General features: G+C 45.4%; 1 protein-coding gene across 1 annotated transcript in view; it reads left to right on the top strand.

Annotated features, from left to right (window-relative positions):
• Positions 1-21,337, top strand: part of LOC126525549 (DNA topoisomerase 2-alpha-like) — a 33,231-nt gene extending 11,894 nt beyond the window's left edge. The window contains exons 6-10 of the mRNA XM_050173447.2: positions 2,153-2,443; positions 7,764-8,306; positions 14,052-14,369; positions 16,560-16,942; positions 18,376-21,337. Of these exons, the coding sequence (XP_050029404.1) occupies positions 2,153-2,443; positions 7,764-8,306; positions 14,052-14,369; positions 16,560-16,942; positions 18,376-20,095 (3,255 nt within the window). The 3' untranslated portion in view covers positions 20,096-21,337. The remainder of the gene's footprint in view (positions 1-2,152; positions 2,444-7,763; positions 8,307-14,051; positions 14,370-16,559; positions 16,943-18,375) is intronic.
• The last annotated feature ends 251 nt before the right edge of the window (positions 21,338-21,588 follow it).

Genomic DNA, 21,588 nt, shown 5'->3' on the forward strand with positions numbered 1-21,588 from the left:
ATTTTTATTACTTGTATTAGAGGTTTCAAAATTCAGTCAAGTATAGAGTTTTCTATGCAGATTTCAAATATGACACTATCTTTTGTGTAGCTGTTATAGTTTTAGAGTTATGTGATGCACAATGGCAATGTATAGTCATCCTTACGGGCACTTCTTTTATGTAATAAATTTTCACAAGCATCGTACTGTAGCTTGTTTAGCTCTTTGTAGATCGTAAAGGGCCGATATCTAGCCAAACAGTGTGTGCAATTACTGAAACTATGTAAAAAAAAATTAGAACACTTTAAGTAATCTTTTTTCTCAATTCTCTGAAATATAACAACGTACTTTTGCAACTTACTGCTTAGAGATATTGCAATTTCAAGTAGATATTAGCAGTGTACATATCTTCAAGAGTATGTATACCAAATTTCCTTAGTATAAGACACTTGTAAGTGTACGAGGTTACTTTCATGTGATTGTGAGAAAAATTAGTTGAAATGTCCAAATTTTTTTTATAGTTCCACTAATTGTACAAGCTGTATGAATATAGATATCGGCACTTTGCGGTCTACAAAGAGCTAAATAACCTGCAGCACAAAGCGTTTTGTGAAAATTTTACACAATAAAGTGCCCGTAAAATCACTCTATTTTGCCATTGTGTAGGACTTAATTCAAGAACTGTAGCAGCTACACAGAACCTAATGATGTATTTGAAATCTGCTTGAAATGCTCTATAAGTGGGGGGGTATTTTCAAATCTCTGGTACAAATATTAAAGAAATGTTTTTTCGAGGGATGTCTCCCCTTAATTTGGAAAGTCGGGTAATTTCAACGTACTCTCTAATCACGACAGGTGCATGCATTATTTAATGGCATCAAACGCTCCTTAACTGAGACATATTTTACTGCACAGCAGTTAATTGCGACGGTCTTCGGAGTGCATCCAGAACTACAAAAGTGTGATGTAATAGAGGTACTAGTATTCAGCTGAAATGAAACGCAGAGTCTTGCCATAGTCATCGGTAGGAACTGTTCAGGAACAACATTGTGCCTTTTCATTCTCACACTTATTGCCATGCATGATACTGCATTGGCCACGTATCTTTGGAACTGTGCGGTCGCCATCAGTGATGATGTCGATAGCGACCACATATTCATCTGCAGTGGTTGGAGTGAGCAGTGTTTTTGTTTTGGTTTATGGGGAACCTGCAATGTCAGAAACCTGACGGAAGCCGCTGAGAATGAGAAGCAAAATGATTAAATCTGCCGAGCACTTTGCAATAAATTCAATTGCCGACCTGCTCACTGGCAGCAAATGAATGATGTGCCTACGGTAGTGCTAAGCACATCTACTTGGATGAAGAAGCGTGCCTCATGCTGCAGTGAGTGCTTATCTATCACAAGACAAGTGTTGCAGCTTCTGAGCTAATTTTGAGCAAGATATTGTTACGGTGAAGGGAATCGACGGTTGTGGATATTTTCATTAAACAAAGGCATGATGATGTATCGAGTATTTGCTCACTGTTTTCTTGATACATTTATACTTCGACATATGGTTAACTCGGACATTATTTCTGCTTCTTCAAAATCTGAATTATGAGTTATTACTATATACAGTCGATTTCCGTTAATTCGACCCTGGTGGGACCAATGAAATGGATTGAATTATCTGGTGGGTCGAATTAAACTAGATGCATAAAAATAATGTCAAAACACACCGCCAATTCATTTGGCAGTATTTGCCAGACTCTAAACACACCCCTGAATCAAACAAGGGCCCACTTTTTATGCACACCCAATTTTTTAGCAAGAAAAATATGTGTTGCAAAGTATGTGTTCGGCCTCATGTTTTTTTTTTTTTTAAGTTGGCTTCATTGCAGTACATTTGGGTTACGTGGTAAAGCATACAAACATTACGAAGGCAGTTTTGGTTGCCATAGGTGTAAGACACATGCGTGCTGACTGGCCAAGTTTAAATGATCTGACGAAGGCCAATTTTAGGATCGAAATAACGAAACGTTGGGCCCATAGAAATGCATAAGTGCCGATCAGGAATAACTGAACAAACAAATCAACTGCTGTCGAATTAGTGGAAATATACTTTATTCAGCAACATTCTTTCTGTTCAAGAGCACAGATCCGCTTACCCCACTTTCTTTTCTGGTGCGCAGTACAAGAAAAAGTATGAGTCCGTGGAGGACCTGAAGACTCTGCGCTATGGCCGCCTGATGATCATGACTGATCAGGATCAGGACGGCTCGCACATCAAGGGCCTGCTGATCAACTTTATCCATCACAACTGGCCGTCCCTGCTGAAACTGCCATTCCTTGAGGAGTTCATTACTCCCATTGTTAAGGCCACCAAGGGCAAGACTGAGCTGTCGTTCTACTCTTTGCCAGAGTTTGAGGAGTGGAAGACAAACACTGATGACTGGCAACGCTGGAAAGTCAAGTACTATAAGGTGCGCTACTTTGTCACGGTTTACTTAGTCAACCTTTAAGTGGGACTCACTGAAGCAGTAATGATCAGAGCTTGTTTCCTTTGTAATGCGACTTGCCTACTTCTCTCTGTGCCCACTCAAGTGCCATTTGTGCCAACTATGCAAAAGTGCGGTATTTTTTTGTGTTTTCACGGCAATGCAATGCTTTCAGTAGGGTTATGCAGCTGCCGTCAACAATTGGTTTTTTTGGATGCCTTCGCAGCACAGCCACGGTACCTCATAAGGCTGTTTCACATGACGCGATTGGGGCGAAAAAAATCGTTCTGCTGCGTACGTCGCAAAGCGATTTTCGCTGACAGCTTTTACATGCGTTTGCGGCAGCGCGATTTCAGTCACTGCGATGTGCAAGGTTGCTGCCTGCATCGTTAAATAAAAACAACATGGAAACTAGTCAAATACAGTGAAACCTCGTTAAACCGTAGTCTGCCGGAGCTTGGAAAAACTACGTACTAAACGGTAGTACTGTTTAACCGAAATAGCATGAGATCGCCCACTTACCTGTCGAAAACGGAACTCGGAGAGAGTGCGATGAAAGGGGAAAAAACATGCAGTATTTATTCACTTCGCGCGACATAAGTGTTATTTTCGTTTGATGGCGCGGCGGCCTAGCACGATGACAGTGGCCTCAAACTTACTGAAGCTGCGTGCCAGCTTCTCAGCCAGCCCCCTCCTCTCGACAAACACTCGCACGGCAGATTCCTCGTTGGCGTTACGTATTCTCCGTGCACGCGCGCAGTAGTGCTGCATAAGTCCCGGGGCGCCTTTTTCATTGCCGGGTGCCGGAGTTCGGAAAACTTTTGGTTTGGAATAGTTACGTTATCGCGCCCCTGTTCTCGTTGCGACGATTGCATTCATGAGGCTGACGTAGCACGCAGCTTATGCCACTGTCGGGCCTGAATCGCCCGTGCTGTCGCTTTCCGTGTCGTCCTCATCACTGTCGCTAGTAGACACTTCGGCAACAACAGAGGCAACGATGGCGAAAAGTCTAACCTCGTAGCCGACATCTCTTCGCGGTCGCAGCAGCGCTGCCGAGCAACTTCGCATTCCAAATGCCACTCACTGTAGTCAACAGCAGATCCATGTCGCGGGCCAGCGCCGACTTCTTCGTGTCACGTTTGATAGCACGGACGATGTCTAATTTTTCTTCAATGCTGAGCACCCGGCGTCTTTTTTATCCGAGCTTCGGCATGAAGCTAGTCCTCGCTTGCACGACGCCACAACGCTCTCTGGCACGGCGTCGAAATGATGTTGATGTTGATGCGGCTTCACGCGCAAACGCACAGGGCGCTTGGAGGCCGTTGTAGCAATCTCTGAGGCTCGTTGTTCTGCTGGGCCGCCCGATGGAGACGACGCACCGCCGTGTTTGTGCGACGAAAAGTGGAAACGCTACGTTTTAACCGATGCGTACGCAATAAGCTGGTACGGTTTATGCGGATACAAAATACATTATGTTCAATGGCCGCTGAGTCGGGGAATTGACTTTACTACTTTTAAACCGAAACTACTGTTTAAGCGGGTACGGTTTAACGAGGTTTTACTGTATTCAAATTTCCCTATTATTATTAGATAATAGATAAGTAGAAGGATCGACATTTGGGCGAGTTTGTACTGGTTGAACATCTTGAAGGGGCAGCGCAATATGATGAAGACAGAAGGCAGGAACACGCTGCCCATTCAAGATAATAGATAAGTACACCATTTTTTGATGTTTAAAAGTGTGGAGACATTATTACAGCTTGCAGATGCGGTGAGTGAGACGCTACTGCACAACACCGCAAGTATGAGCGTGCGGCTTGTGCAGCGTCGGTGGGGTGGTTCCGTTTAGTACACTCTAGTTTCGTTGTTATTATGAAAGCCACAACTTTCTTCCTGGATGAGTATTTGCTTTTGCAGAACAACAAGCTACTATTGAGTGTGCATGTATAAGCAGCTGGCACAATTTGTAGCGATGAAGAGGTTGACAACGGTGGCGATCGAGTGGGTACGTGTTTTATGTTGAAGCGGCGTCCTTCTCCCGATCTGGATAGCCTGCATCTTCTCCTTTTAAACGAATTGTGTTAGCGGAAGAAAAAAAAATGGCCAGGCTTAGCTTGGTTAAGCCAAGAATGCGTTGCATATTGCGCGGTCTTTTTTTTTTGAGGGCGAGGTATTGCTTGGCGGCACTCGATTTTCTCGGCAATACTTGGTTATACTTGGATTTACTCGGTAATACTGCCGAGTAAATCCAAGTAAATCGGGCATAGCGGGAGGAGCGGGAGTCAGGTGGTGGCTTCGGCCGCGCGTGACCGCGCCAGTTGGGGCCCAGCTTTTCCTCCGTGACGTCACGCGCCGGCGCAGCGCCCCTAGCGGGAGGAGCGGGAGTCAGGTGGTGGCTGCGACCGCGCGAGTTGGGGCCCAGCTTTTCCTCCGGCTGTCGTGACGTCACGTCACGTGGTTGCGCTAAAGGTCAATGGTGGCTGCCCGGCCGCGCCCAAGGGCTGAACTGAGTGATTGCAATATGCAACGCATAAAAATGTTTTTGAAGCTCCTAAGCCGCAGGTGCTGGTGGGTACGCCCTATTAAAACATAACTAAAACTGGCGCGCAACATTGCTCCCCAGAGCTACTGCCGTGCAGTAAAACAGGAAAGCGCCTGTTTTGACGGCGCTTTGTTTCGTCACACATTGCCCTTCCCACATTGCGCCGATCGCTGCGACTCGGTGACGGCGCGACCAACCTGTTGGAATCCAGTCGCGGAGAGCCCACGACGTCGCAGCGGTCGCTGAGCGACAGAATTCGCTGTGTCGCCGACTGAAAATCGCGCCATGTCAGACAGCCTATAGAGTCAGTTTATTAGAACGTGTGAAATTTCGGATGCAAGAACCCTTTGTCGTCTGATTCTCCCAACTTCTTGCTATGACCGCAGATCTGAAACGGTATTGATCGAAGCCTTCACCGCTGCCGTTTCGATTATCTTGCCGCCTCGAGCAGGTACTCGAGGCGGCAACCACTTCATCGCTACAAATTGTGCCAGCTGCTTATACATGCACGCTCAATAGTAGCTTGTTGTTCTGCAAAAGTAAATACTCATCCAGGAAGAAAGTTGTGGCTTCCATAATAACAACAGAAGATCCGCTGGCAGCTGCAGCCACCACTGCGGCAACACTAGGCCTAGCTACTTCGACGTTTGCTACCAAACTTCTTGCTGTTTGGTGCTTTTCATAAAAACAATTAGCCGCTGGTAGCAGTGGCGCAGACTCCACCTTTGTAATCCTCGCCAATGGCTTTGAAGCTCGGAAAGCACAATGCGTTGCATGATGCCAGTTCCCAAAAGTCAGCTTCGCCTCAATACAGTTGTGCGGTGAAGCATACACGAAGTATTGCAGTGAAGCAGACCAAGAGTGGGTAGAGGCTATTGTCACTGGACACAGTATGCATTCCTTGATTATAGACGCGTGTACCTGCCATCTTCTGTCACATTACGAGCATCAATACACCTAGGAATTGTAATGGCAGGCTTTCATAGCTATTTCGGACGTGCCTGTGGTGATTTGAGCCCTTGGGGGCATTAAAGGTAGTGCTTCGATAGGTCGGTTGGGTGTCGGCGACAGAAGTTGCGGTTTTACGCCAAATCGACTCAATATTGACACGTGTACTTGTTTGTCTTTATCAGGTGACACGTTTCACTGCCTAGCAAATGTTAGGCGATGAACTGCTACGTGACAATATCTATTTGTAGAGGCCACATGACACGCGGGAAGCTGACAAATTGCCTCACAACGAAAGCGAGTGTATGAGATGGCACGAACATAGTTCCTCGCCATCACCATCTTTGCTACACATCATACGAAGGCGCCATTCATAGATGCATAGTCTCTCGTTGAGCTTCTAGCTTTGTTATTGGGTGAAATACACATTTTGTCCAGTGTGGTAAAGCATATCTGTCATTTGGAATGCACATAAGGCATTTGCCATCACTTTGTCTTGTGCCTGACGACACAAATTGTTCCAGTCCATTTGTAATTTTATGTCTGTCTTGCACCTCAGGTGTATATGTTTGTTCTTGTTATCTTACAAAATTTTATGTAATTGTTTACAAAATTAAGCCCGTTGCCTACCCAAATAAAAATGTTTGCAACATACTGTGCATGGTATACCGTCTGTGGGAAGGCATGCTTAATTGGTTGTTGTTGGCTTTGTGTCTTGCTTCACTGTTGAGCAGCACTTACTGATTGATTGCACAGTAATAACAAGCTTTGCCATATGGCTGTAGATTACTGCTGTAGTGTTCAAAAAAGACCAATTTGTCTTCTTCGAAGCTGCTCCAAAATGCCGATATGGCTGGTCCTAAACTGCTCTAGAACAACATTTTTCCTGTTCCAAAAATTGCTCCAAATCCTAAACTGGCTACACCAGCACTGGGTATAGGTAAGTATACCCTGGCTGTTTGGCATTCCGGAAGTCATGCGATTGGCAACTTAAGGTTGAACCTTGATTTAATGAACTTCAGTTTAAAGAAATTCACAAGGTTACAAATCGTTTTCATTCCATGTTCTTACTTCTAATTAATCTATGAATTTAAACCTATGTGCATTTTCATGGTTTAACAATGTAATTTTGTTTTGCAGTATATATTTATAAGTCCACATGCATTGCATGTATGTACTTGAAGCATTGTGGCGAGCAAACGAAAAGATACAGATTGCCCAACTCAGAAGTCGTCATTTTACAAGTCCTTTTTGTCTGTAAACATTGTCGGCAAGCAGCCAGAAATACAGGTTATTGAATAGAGGATGGAACATCATGCTGTGTTGTGTTGTCCTGGTATAGAAACCACACTAGATGCATTCTATTCATATTTGCTGGTACATTCCTGAATGCATCAGTCGTCAGTCAGAATAGGAAAAAGCCGACCAGAATTGGAATGCCTCTGACAATGAGACGAACATGTAATGTCTTGGTGTGGTCACACTGTGTTGTTATCCTCATTCTCGTTGCAAATGAATACCACAAATGATGTTATGCTGATCTTGGTTTTATGAATCCTATTTTGAATTTTCAAGTGTGTTACGAAGCATTTTGGTGTTTTGAAGTGTGAAGTCACAGAAACGCAAGTGTGAGTGGCAGTGGAACATGCTGTCCGGGAAAAGTGACTGACCTAGCCATGCTAGAACACATAGGCTGGCATAATTTTCCATAGTGCTAGATCATTGCATGTTGTGGTGGCATAACCACAAGATGAGTAATCAGAGGTTTCGTGTTCTGCCTTTAAAGCATTTTGTTTCTCCTTTGCGAAATGACAGGGTCTTGGCACCAGCACGGCCAAGGAGGCGAAAGAGTACTTCATTGACATGGCTAGGCACCGAATAAAGTTCAAGTACCAGGGTGGTGAGGACGATCGCGCCATTGAGCTGGCCTTCAGTAAAAAGATGATCGAGCAGCGCAAGGAGTGGTTGCGCAATGGCATGGAGGAACGCAAGCAACGCCGTGAGCTGGGCCTTCCCGAGGTCTACCTGTATGGCAAGGACACACGTAACATCACCTACGAGGACTTTGTCAACAAGGAACTTATCCTGTTCAGCAATATGGACAATGAGCGTTCCATCCCATCGCTCGTCGACGGGCTCAAACCGGGCCAGCGTAAGGTCCTCTACACGTGCTTCAAGCGCAACGACAAGCGGGAAATCAAGGTGGCGCAGTTGGCGGGTTCTGTGGCCGAGCACTCTGCCTACCATCACGGCGAGGTGTCCCTCATGTCCACAATCATCAACCTGGCGCAGAACTTCGTGGGCAGCAACAACATCAACCTGCTGCAGCCCATTGGCCAGTTTGGCACGCGCCTCCAGGTAAATGGTCCCTTTCTGCAGCTTGAGTAAATTTAACGCAGCAGTCAAATTACTCATGTAACTGACTACACTACATTTCATACATAGCGAGCAGCACCTACGTAGGCTAGAGAGATTTCTTTCACTGCCCATATTCGTGACAAGAAAGAATGGGCATGTCACAATATGAAGGAAAGATTATAGACAAGCATCATGTAATTTGGTGTAGCATTAGGTCTGATACTTCTGTGTTACAAAATACAGTTGAATCCTGCTACAACAAAATTGACAGGGCAGGCAAAAAATTTCGTCGCGGAAATTCGTTGTCATGATATTATCAAATACGTAAGCGACTCATGGCTCACTGATGCAAAAAGCAAGCTTTAATTTTAAAAATTAGTCAGCTTAGCTTGTTTGCGCTTTTTGCCAAGCGATGACACAATGCAACTCTCGCACGCCGCCGGCAGAGCCATTGTCTTATCGTCATCCTGGGACCCGATGCAATGCCTGATTGCATCAAATGCATCCATCACCTGCGATGTAGTCGGTGGTCCGGCCTCGCATTTTGTGGCTGTTTCATCTTCGTCTGACGAAACATAGTCTTCCCGGACGCTCTTCAGGATTTCTTGGTCTGTCAATTCTTCGCGCACCACCACACACGAGTCGGCTTGGATGTACTCGTTGGAGTGTACATCGGCGGGCACATCTCCACTTTCCTGCAGGGCTGTCCCACGCGGCTGTGGCTTCATTAGACGGTGACCCGTCTCCATTGCTACCTTTATTCTCAGAGTCCAAAGTCTCAGCAGCCTGCACAGTGAATCCAGCATGGCGGAAGCAGTTGCAGATTATGACGCTTCTCGTTGCGCACCACGAAGCTGAAATCATTTGGAGCGACAGTAGGTCCACTTTTGTTTTGTGGCCCTACTGCGTGTTCAGAAGCAGCCTTTGAATAAGGCGCTCACAGTAGGCTCGCTTGAGGCTTTGAATGACCCCTGGGTTGAGGGGTTGAATGATAGAGGTGCAGTTCGGTGGGAGAACTTTAACTGTATGTTTTCCAGCTCGACGTCCTCTATGATGCGGGCGGAACAATTGTCTAAAAGTAGACAAACCTATTGGCCTTGCCTGCCCAGGTTCCGGTCGAAGGCGTCGACCCACTCTCCGAAAATGGCCCAGGCCATCCATGCCCGAGTGTTAGCCACATACTGTATTTACTCGATTCTAACCTGCCCTCGATTGTAATGCACACCCGTTTGCCGTGACCTAAAGGAAGAAAAGTCCTTTACAGTACTATGCACCTCATTCTTTCATACAGAAATACAACTTTCTCTCATTTGGAGAAAACAAAAGATTTGCTCCCAATGTGCTAAAGTTACGATAAATAAAAAAGTCACAGTTTCGCCCGAGAAGCGAAGCATCGATTACGATAGCATATTAGTAAACAGCTGTACGAAAAGTAAAGATAATAGTATTATTGGCCGTATACACCTTTAAACATTTGCTTACTAACTAAATTAACAAGCATGGTGTCCTGCGCACACAAGCAAACATGAACACATTTCACTCAATGACCGCGGAAACTCTTTAAATGCTATAATGAGGAAGTGTGGTAGCAGGAGAGAGGGAATTGGCCTTTGTGCGGCCTCTCGCTTCGGCGCCAACTACGTGACGAGAACACAGCACGATGCGCCTAGATGCGTATTTCCGTCAGAGATCGCTTACAAGATATGGGCCGCGCCGTACGTAGCAGCCGCCGGTGTAGAACGCCTCTCCTTTTAGCGCCAGTCCCGCACGCAAGTTTCGGGAACTTTGAACGCCTGTGATGTGGCCAGATTTCCTTCCGTCTCCGCACACGTGATCAATTTTGATGATGAACTCCGCATGTCTTTGCAGCTGGCACTTCCATGCTGATAGAGTAAACGTAGAAAACGGGAAGACAGATGGCGCACTAACCTAAACCAAAGGAAGCATTGCCTAAGCTCACATACTACAGCACAGTAAGCTATGACAGCTAGGCTCGAAGCACGTACGAGGTGGCCATATTGAAATGCCGATGGCAATATGGTAATGCTGATTTAGGGTCTTACTCGATTCTAATGTGCACAATTTTTGGACCCATTTTATTAGAAAGAAAATGTGCGTTAGATTTGAGTACATATGATACTTCACGGGAAGGCTCCTATTTTTTTTGAAGCAGCATGGTTTAACACTTTTTCCGAACCGTCTGAAAAAAAAAAAAAAAAATTCCGTACCGCCCATATTAGTGCACCGGAGCACCGTTATTCTCTTCCTACTGTGTTTACCTCCGTGGCAGCACAGCCTCTTAAAATCCAGGGTCCTGGTGGGCAGCATCTCGTAGAAGAGACCAGTCTCATTGGCATTATAAATATCCGATGGTGCGTAGTCTTTGAGGATGCCTGTGAGGCTGGCTGACATCCATGCAGTGGCACTGTCACTATCCGCCGAAGCGGCTTCACTGCACAAAACTTTGCCGATGATGCTGTGGCATGACTTGAATCTGTTCAGCCAACTTACGCCGGCCTTAAAGTCATCTATTAATAGCATGCAGGCATAATTCAGCGCTTTTTGCCGCACAATATCACTGCTAAGGGCGATTTTCCTGGCCTGTGTCTCCACGAGCCAGGTGTAAACTGCCTTGTCCAATGCCTTGTGCACCGGCCGAGTCACTATCTTGTGCTTCACTGACGTCCCTGAAGCTAGCGCTTTGGCTATAGCAACCTTGCTCTTCAATATTGTCAAAAGAGAGCTCACCAGAATTTCAAATTCTTCCGTGATGACTGGTTTTTTTTCTTTACAGCTTTAGCCTGGGTGCTAACTCGAGCCTTCTCTTCTAGCGACAAAAACTTGCGTTGAAGCTGCGACGTGCTTCAACTGACAATCCAACAGCTTTGAGAGACAATGACCAAATGGCGTGCAATCATTGGTTGTCAAGCGTGCATTGCCCAAATGTCTCGTAGCACCCTACCGGGATTCGACCTCGCAACCACTACTTCGTATAGTCATTGGTGTTGTACACTGGAGCCACTTTTACGGAACTTTGTAGAAAATGAATAACTACAAATACTATAATAGGGTGTATACCAACCGGGAAAACCGGGAATTCTCAGGGATTTTGAGTAGTCTTGAAAAACTCAGGGAAAACTCAGGGAGTTTGTGCCTCTATCAGGGAAAACTAGCTGTAATTTTATTGAAAGGGTCGAAAGTCGCGGTAATGCTGGTGTGAGTAAGAGACAGGAATCGTAATGAATCGCCTTGGACGCCCTGTCATCGGCTGGAGGAGTTGACAGTGCGCTGTCAACTACTGACTTTCCGGATTCCCGATAATTTGGACGGCTACGCCGCACCATCACGTACCCATTAGAGTCAATGTATCGGAACGTCTGAAATTTCGGACGCAAGAACTCTTTGCCGTCCGATTTTCCGGACGTTTTGCCGTGACCGCAGGTGCGAAACGGCATTAATCAAAGCCACCACCACTGCCATTTTCATTACCTCGCCACCTCGAACTGGCGCTTTCGCACGCAGATCCGCTGGCAGCCGTAGCCACTACTGCGGCAACGCTAGGCCTAGCGGCTTCGGCGTTCGCTATGAAGCTTCTGGCTGTTGGGTGCCGTGTTTTTTATTGAAAGCATTCGCTACTCTCAACAATGGCACGGATTCCGCCGTTGTGGTCCTCGCGATTGGCTTAGAAGCTTGGAAAGCACAGTACGTTGCATAATGCCGGTTCCCGAACGTCAACTTCGCCTCCGTACAGAAACGTTACTTGGTGAAGAATTAGCAAAAGTATTGCAGTGAAGCGTAACAAGCGTGGAAAGGGGCTATTGCCATGGGACACAGTATGTATTCCTTAATTATACACGCATGCACCCAATATTTCTTGCCACAGTATGAGCATCGATATGCCTAATACGTGTACCGACAGGCCTTCAGAGCGTTTTCGAATGTGCGTGTGGCGGTTTGAGCCCTTAAATGCAGTAAATGACAACCATTAATTTTTTCCAACTTACCGATTTTTAGGATGTTTTCGCGGACCCTAGGGATTTCAAAAAATCGGACGTGAACTGTGCAACTAACCAAGAAGATGCTTTAAGTGGTCCATGGGACGAACGAGTGGCGTAAGGAAGACAACAACATAAAGTACCTACGTATTGAGGAATGAACGGGAAAGGAAGCGTGCTGCCGCCGTTTTGAAGGAGCTTGAGCTCAAAAAACAAAGTGTTGGCTGATGCCGAGATGCAGGTGTCCCTGATCCAAACCAATATAAACTCTTTAAAGCAGTGAAACACAACACTGAGGTGTCGTGGGCGGGCTGAGAGTATGTCAGAACAGTTGAGGTTGACTTACGAACTGTTGAGAGAGAATCCCAATTGTCAGAAAGTTCGGGCCTCATACCACTGAGCTTGCTATCAGTTGATAGAAATAGCTCATATTTGAAAATATTTGCTTCTATATGTATCTCCTTTTTATTTGTATTTGAGAATGTCCGACTCGATTTGCATTTTTAAAGACATTTTATTTGCTGTGCATTTTACTAACCCCTCCATTTATCCTCTTTTTGAATAACGTAAACACTACTCCTTAATATTCAAATTTTTTTCATGTGCTTACTAGAGAGTGACAGCATTGGGCAATAATGATTTCAGCCCGTCTTGACATAAAACATAGTTCTGCATCACTCAGCGAATTTTGCGAAGGCACTCAGGGAAAACCTGGAAAACTCAGGTAATTTGGAAATGTCAATTTGGTAGACACCCTGTATAAAAACAAAGTTATTGTGTGTATGTCATTCGTATGCACACCATTTTCCTAACCAATGTGACCCAAAACGTCTCCTCGGAGCTTGGATGCTCCTCCATAAGAGCGCATTGCATCGCCATCACCAATGCAGCATGGCAGCTTTCTGTTTTGTTAACGTTGCGTCATGGCCTGAGCAACTACAGTTTGTGTGTGTTTTTTATGCTTTCAAGGTCGATGGCTTGTCAAGGCATGAAAAAACAGTTTTAGGGGTTTCGATGAGCTACAGTTTAAATAATTTTGCTCACATCTGCTCCGTAAAAGCTTTGTTGAAGTGAAAATGTGTCCACGAGGTAGGTCGTTTTGGCGAGAATTTCGCTGCATTATGTTCTATGGGACATTGATGAGGAATTAAAAAATCTTCATTGTGGTTAAAATTTTGTTGAAGTGGGCTTTGTTGTGCCGGTATTTGACTGTATGGCAATTGTTACGTGGAAGGCATCGCAAATCTGAACGTATATACCACTGAGCGAATAGAATGGTATGTTGTGATGGCCACGACACATCGCTCTTGCTCACTACAATGACATAGTATGCCATGTACAGAAAGCACAGAGGGGCACAAATAACCCACGCTTTTATGTAACCTTCATGTTAACAAAGCGTAGTTGTATTATGTAGAGTAGCTTTCCGTAGAAAGCATCACACATAAAAAGTAGCCAAACTGCGAAATGCACGATAAGACTTCTATGGCCGGACTTGTGTAACTTCTGTAGCGTGGCTTATTATGTATGAAACATAGTATAAGGTCAAACTTAAGTGCATTGAGAAAAAATCAATGTGAAGGTGACATTTATAATTGTGGCTAAACATTGCAGCTCGAGGGTGTTGGTTACAGTTACCACAGTCATAGAAACTGCCTATACCAATGGGCAGGATTTCTTTTAGAATGGCAACACAGCTGTCTTTGGGTTTGCAGTTTGCATGACGATTCCTTGCCGGTGTCCTTTGTAGGGTGGCAAGGATGCAGCCAGCCCTCGATACATCTTCACAATGCTATCTCCACTGGCACGCCTCATCATGCCAGCATCAGACGACCCCGTTCTGGAATATCTATTTGACGACAACCAACGCATAGAGCCAGAGTACTACATCCCCGTGCTTCCTATGGTCCTAGTGAACGGCGCTGAGGGTATCGGCACTGGCTGGAGCACCAAAATCCCCAACTACAACCCACGTGAGATTGTGGCCAACCTGCGCAGGATGATCGCTGGCGAGGAACCCAAGCCCATGAAGCCCTGGTTCAAAAACTTCCGAGGATCTGTGGACCAGGTGAGACCCATTATTTTAAGAAGCTGCAGGCCAATTGGCCTGAGCAGGAGGGGTATAAAGAGTACGCTCGTTAGAATGGACCCGTGTACAACAGCCTTTCGGATATAACTGACCATTTATACAACGTTTATACAAATACATGCAGCACCAAAAGGGCATTATTGCAGGGGGGGGGGGGACAATTGGAGGAAAATGAACATGTGACAAAAACGTAAAACAGCTAAGCACAGGTGTTAAAAGTAACAAAATATGTAACATTGATGAGTCATCTGGACGGCAAAACCGCCTTCAGGGAACTGCGGTGCAAAATTGCAACACAGTAATGGAAAGGATACACTATCGCATGAAGCACAAAGCCAGCCAAATGATATAAAGTAAACAGGGATGATATTATACTACGGCAGACTGCGGGACAATAAAGACAGAAACTCTGAACACATTTTACATTCACCAATGCTCTTGGGAAGCCTATTCCAGTGTGCGGACGCATGCGGAAGAAATGAATTACGGTAGACATCAGTACGACAGCGCATTTCAAGAACTTTCAGCTCGTGATCACATTGTTTAGAAATGAAGTGGGGAGGGAAAATGTACAAGTTCTTATTCTACCATATTTCAGCCTTAGTTTGTTCTACCTATTTTATTAGTGCAACGAAGTTCACTTTTAACAGACTGCACTACAACTGACTATCGGCTACAGCGGATGAAATTATTGTCAATTTTTTTTCAAAATCGGGTGTATAAAACATATTTTTGCCGTTCGACGCGGGCTGACAACTGACTTGTGAGGGTCAGCCGACGATCGCAGCTCATTATCGCGCGCATGCCCAGTGCCTGTGGCTTCGTATGCACTGTGCTTTTGACGTTTAGTTTGTGGACAATACGAAGGTCAATTTGCTTGCTGCTGCTGCACTTATCTTGCTTAATTTGCTATTGCAATTGATGCATCGCCTTTCGGGCGAAACTGCAACTTTTTTGTTTCTTACTTTTGACGTTCGTCGCTCACTCTTTTCAATACAGTTATTAGACATTGCGACGAAAGTTTCGGAAGTGAAGCATTTTGGATATTATGGACTTCGGATAAAACGGACCGTTTTTGTTGGATTATCAGGGTCCATTATAATGAGAGTCGACTGTATTTTCAGTACATAGAGTTAAGAACACACAAATTTACATAAACACTGCAAACGGGCTTGTGAAAAAGAACAGCTCGAACTATCCTGTATTGTACAGTATGCTCTAAGTACAGTGATCGTCACAAGTTGTGACATTCAACTTGGCAGGCAAGAATATTGAGGTGTACAAGAACATACATAAATCACCGCCTGACAGAAAAAAAATCGAACTGCATAGAGAAAAAACAGTTCTCCTTCACTTCTGATAGTGCAGTGTGAATGTGAGTGGGTCGAAAGCGACGTTTCAAACCATCATTAGCGGGCGAACGATGCCCAATGGGTGTGGTATGGAAAGAGTTAATGCACAGGTTGGCGAGCACACCTAGTGGGGAATTACTCAATTTTCCAAGTTAAAATGAGCCAAATGCATGACGTTCTTATGTAATGGCTTACTGCTTTAGTTTTCTAACATTGACAATGTAATAGCAATGTTCTAACATATCATTTAACCCAACTTGCTAATAAATGCACATGCATATCATTACTCAATATGTGAAGCTTAAGTATTCGTATTTTGAAAATTTTGATATTCACAAGACCCTAAAAAATTTTTTTTTTAATTGTGTTGTTCGGAATCCAGTTTAGCTTTGACTCATTCCCGGTTCTGGAACCTGCTTCCAGAACTGCGGCAGCAATCCGCACAAGATAATAACAACAACAACAAAAAAACAACAAACATGTCACAATGTTTGTTGCCACTTTTGTACATCGAAAAGAAACCTTTGACCCCTAGCGCCATCACTGCAAAGGGTCCCCCATCACTTCCACTGGTCCACAAGGGGTCCCAGACACATCTAGGGCTGTGAACCACTGTTGTAATGCATTGTTAAAATTGCTACTGTGAATGACTAAGTTCCTTGTAGTGATTTTGTTGGAAACTTTATGGTTGTGGTTCAGCAGGCCATGCATAACATTCTGTGAAGGCTGGCAGTGTTGCTGTAGGGGTACAGGTTGTTTGTGCCTACGAGCGGTCCAGGACCTTGTGCTGATGATGCAAGTGCTGCCACACACGCAGGTTGAGCCCCAGCGTTTCCTGATCAGTGGCGAGGTGGCCATCCTGAGCTCGACCACAATTGAGATCACCGAGCTGCCCGTCCGCACGTGGACGCAAGCGTACAAGGAGTCCGTGCTCGAGGCCATGCTGCACGGCAGCGAAAAGGTGCCGCCCTTGATCACCGACTACAAGGAGTACCACACGGACACCACCGTGCGTTTCGTTGTCACCATGAGTGAAGAGAAGCTGTCCAAGGCCCGTGACGAGGGTCTGCACAAGGTGTTCAAGTTACAAACTTCGTTCACCACTTCATCTATGGTGCTGTTCGACTCCAAGGGTGTTCTAACCACATTCCGCACACCTGAGGAGATACTCAAGGACTTCTACGAGACACGCCTTGAAGGGTGAGTGGGAGGGCTCACAGGGGCGGCATTGCAGGAAAGTCTGACAGAACAGGTTCTTTGTATACCTGCCAACCTTTTATGATTCTATTGAAAAGTGCCCAATTTTTCGAGCTTGTTTACGCTTATCATATTGACAGCAATTAAATTTTCAGGTTCTTTTGTTTTTTAATTTGCGTTGAGTTAGGGCAAAACATATTCCAAAATAACATTAAGACAGCTGCTGGCCTACCTTTTGTAGCTGACCGATTTTCCTGAACTCGCGGGAACCAAAAAATAATCAGAAAAATCGAACAGTCAGAAAAATGAAATTTATAAGGTTTAGAGCGACTTAAGGAAATCCCTAATAATACCTTGCCTTCTAGGGCAGGGCATTGCGTGGAGGCGATCATATTTGCTTAGATTTGCGCAAGTGACGTCTTCGTACACAGTCGACAATGGCGTCACCACGTTGGCGATCTCCACCAACGGAGTTCACCATGGAGATAGAAGAAACGGGCCATGTTTCTTCGCACCACTTGGCTCTCGCAAAGGCACAGGAGGTGACGCTGATCACAGAAACGCCAGGCTGCACAAACATGCACAAAGATGCGGCAATGTCTCTGACACACGAACAAATGAACCACGTTTCTTCGTGCTACTTGGTTCTGGCAAAGGCACAGGAGGTGGTGCCGATCACACAAATGCAAAGCTGCACAAACACGGGTGCCGATCACACAGATGGCGAAGCTGCACAAACACGCACATTGACGCGATGTCTCTGAGATACACCAAAGCTAGCAAAGAACCAACTTTTCTTAGAGTTGTGAACATCTGGCTCTGAATGTCAAGGTTCTATGCAAATACCACGCCTATTCAAACTATTCGCTTCGGAATTATGTGATACTAATTACCATTTGCATTGAGTTCGCTTTGAACGAAAAAAGATTGATATTTGCACAAGCCTAGTTATTTGACTAGATTTCTTGTCCTAATTAGCAAGGGCCAAAACATCACAATGTTCCGCCCTCATGTAACCACCATTCACGTCACGTTGTGGCTAATCTTAGAAAACAGTTTCAGTTTCTTTTCCCAGATGATCAAGGAAAAGAAACCGAATGTGGTCCATAGAAAAACTATTATGTATAATTATTTAGGGCACTCTGAGGCTTTCAGTATTGTTTCTAAACTTCTGACGTTTAGTGCTTAATGCTTACTATGAAGAAAAAAAGTGATAAATATAATGACTGTACTCCTGAAGTGGCCCAGTTTTGTGAATTTATTGAAAGGAGGTTGATTTGGTGACATAGCGAAAATTGGCACATTGCCAGTGCATGCTTTGCTCTGACTTGTTTTTGTGGGGCTGTGGGCTATGACTCGTATCTAATCTGGGTAGCTCAGTAATTGGGTGTTGCATGTCTGTTCTCACGACATTCTTTGCCTTTTATTGGCCGCAGGTACAAGAAGCGTAAGGCATACATGATGGGCCTTTTGTCAGCCGAGGCCAAGAAGCTAGAGAACCAGGCACGCTTCATCCTCGAGAAGATCGACAACCAGATCAAGATAGAGAATAGGCGCCGCAAGGAGATGATCCTGACGCTGCGTGAGCGTGGGTATGACCCGGATCCAATAGTCGAGTGGAAGAAGCAACAGGCCCAGCAGGAGGACAAGCAGGATTCACAGGATGATGAGGAGGACGAGAAAGACGAGGACAAGGACGGTGGTAGTGCGAGCTACAACTACCTTCTGGGCATGCCAATGTGGAGCCTGACACGGGAACGCAAGGAAGACCTGCTGGCCAAGCGAGACCAGAAGCGAGAAGAGGTGGAGACACTCCGCCGCAAGACTCCCGAGAACCTATGGGACGAAGACCTGAATGCATTCACAACGAAGTTGGACGAAGTGGAGCAGGTTGAGCGAGACGATGAAAATTCCACGGGGACCAAAGCGGTGGGTCTCAAGATGGCATCCGGCAAAGGTGGCCGGCCGAAGAGTGGCTCCAAGAAAATGGAGACCGAAACGCAACCGTCACCGTTTGGAGAACGCGTTGAACCCAAAGTAGACTGGGAGGCCAAAAAGAAATCTGAGAAAGGCACTGGACCTGGGCGCAAACCAAAGAAGTCGTTTGACGAAGGGAAGAGTGAAAGTGGGGCAGGAGGAGGAGATGATGGCGAAGGTTCTGCACCAAAGCCAGTGCGCAAGCGTGCTTCTAAGGGCACGGGCGAAAAGAAAAGGACGCCGAAGAAGCGGCGCAGAAGCTGGTCAGGATCTGACACGTCTGACCAGTCAGCAAAGAGCTTCGGCTCCGATGGTGAGGAGAGGCCGAAGATACCTCCCGAGCGACAGACTTCACGGCGAGCAGCACTGGCACGGCCAAAGTACAAGATTGACGACAGCGATGAGGATGATGACGATGATGACATGGGTGAAGCAAAGGCCAACGAAGGTGTGCTCGAAGACGTGGAGGAGTCTCGGCCATCAGAACCAGCAGCATCAACAGAGGATGGCCAAGAGAATGGCCGTGTCCGTGGCACATTTGACAGTGACAGTGATAGCAACCTAGAACCCCTGACAAAGAGGCTCAGCCAAGGTGGGAAGGACAACTCTGAGACGGCGTTTGACTCTCTCTTTGGTGGAAGTGGTTCGGCAAGCGGCTCAAAGGCTCCTGGCTCGCATAAAAGTGTGGGCAGTGGGTCAGACAGTGAACCACCACGTGCTGCACCAAAATCAGCACCTGCTCCCAAGAAGGCGCCACCAAAGAGGAAGCCGCCGGCGCAGAGCGACTCCGATGCATCCGATGTTGATGAAGAGGAATTTAAGCCGAAGAAGGCTCCTGCAGCTCGCAAGCCCGCAGCATCAAAGAAGAAACCAGCCATGAGTGGTTCCGACGCGTCTGACCTGGACGACGATGATTTTAAGCCCAAAAAGGCAGCTCCTGCACGAAAACCAACAGCTCCCAAAAGCCGGAAGAAGAAGGCCACGGACTCTGATTCCGATGGGGCACGCAAGAAGTCAAAGCCAGCAAAGAAATCAAAGAAGGTCACATCTTCGGATGACGATGACAAAATGTCAGATAAAGACGTTGCAGGGTCAGTGGCACCACGTATGACAACTGGCCGTGCCAAGGCGCCGGTCAAATACAACTTTGGCACTGACAGCAGTGAAGATGACTTTTAAATTATGTCTTTGACTTGTACCTCCACTTTCTTTGTTCTGTCTCCCACGCCAAGCATTTTTAAGCCTTTGCTTTTAGGTGTGTTGCACAGTCTTATCTCTCATTTCTTTGCATTGTCGTTTGTCCTGTTACATTCCACCTATTACCCCTTGCCAGATGGAGCAGGACGACTCCACTTTGTACTGTTCTTTTTTTCTTTCTCCACTCTGTGCGGCTAACCTGTTTAGCATTCATCTGTAGGTAAGGTGTACTAGAAAGGCTTTGTGGAGGGAGAGGAGGGGGCTCCGTGGGAGTATTCATCATGGCGCATTTTGTAATACTGGTGTGTAAAATTGACAGCCAGCTTCATTATATTTTATTGTTTCACACTGAACTGTGGACATTTCATCTGCAACTTGCATCCCCTGTATTTCTTGGCACTGGTGCAGGACCATTCATATTCAAACAATTCTTCTCAATTGTTTCTGTTGACTGAAGACGGTTTTGAACTGAAAAACACTGCAAAATTCACTATTGTCATATATCGAAACATAGGTGAAAGTGACTTTTGTTGCTATTTCACATTTCTTAATTGCGGTGCTGACAACAAACTTTGACCGATGTGCATCCTATACTATCACAGTGTAAATATAGCATCTAATGCAAACCATAACTCATTGTTTTAGGTAAGTGTTACTTGCTCCTCCCCTTACCAACAAACTCCGATCCACAAGGACTGCACATTGTGCTTCAAAGGATGCTGGGACTTCGGAATTGCTTTGGTTTAAGCCCTGTGTATAGAACTCTGCCCTGTCAGAGTGTATGTGAGAGGGTTTGTGCTGCGTGATGTTTTTAGCTAATGGCTGCTCACTGAATGGCGGTATAATTTTCCCATTTGGCCTCTGAAGCTTTCTAGCACACTGTACCACCCTACACGTTCCCCTGTCCAGCATTTTCCACATTGTTGACCATACCATGCCATTTTCCTTTATTCTGCCAATGTGCTACTGCGCAAAGCACTAGAATTCTTAGAAATGAGGCATATACTGGTGACGGTCACTTGGCTATTTTTTTATGTTGATACGCATTAGACATTGTATTTTGCTTTGTATTCTATCACTACAGTTCAAAGTGAGCATTTAGGAGGTCTGTACACTTATTTAAGACGGTGTTACTCGTGGCTTTTTCCATGAGAAATGCATTCATTTCTGATGTGCTTTTAATGGTTTTAAGTGTATAAAACAATAAATATGTCGTGCATACTGTGTGCTCCCTTTCTCTCTTGAGCAAGCTGTTCATTCAAACCTTGTAATAGCGAAGTTGCATGGCACTTGAAAATAACTTGTCAAATTCAATATTTGTTCTAAAGATACATATTGATGTGGTCAGGGGAAGATGTGTGAATTATATATATGCTTTGTTCTGTTAATTGGTTGTAGTGCCGTATTTACTCGAATAATGATGGCACCCTTAAATTTTGTCGTCAGAATTAATTTTTTTTTATTTACCGTGTAAT

Source organism: Dermacentor andersoni, chromosome 8 (genome assembly GCF_023375885.2).
Source record: "Dermacentor andersoni chromosome 8, qqDerAnde1_hic_scaffold, whole genome shotgun sequence".
Classification (NCBI taxonomy): Eukaryota; Metazoa; Arthropoda; class Arachnida; order Ixodida; family Ixodidae; genus Dermacentor; species Dermacentor andersoni.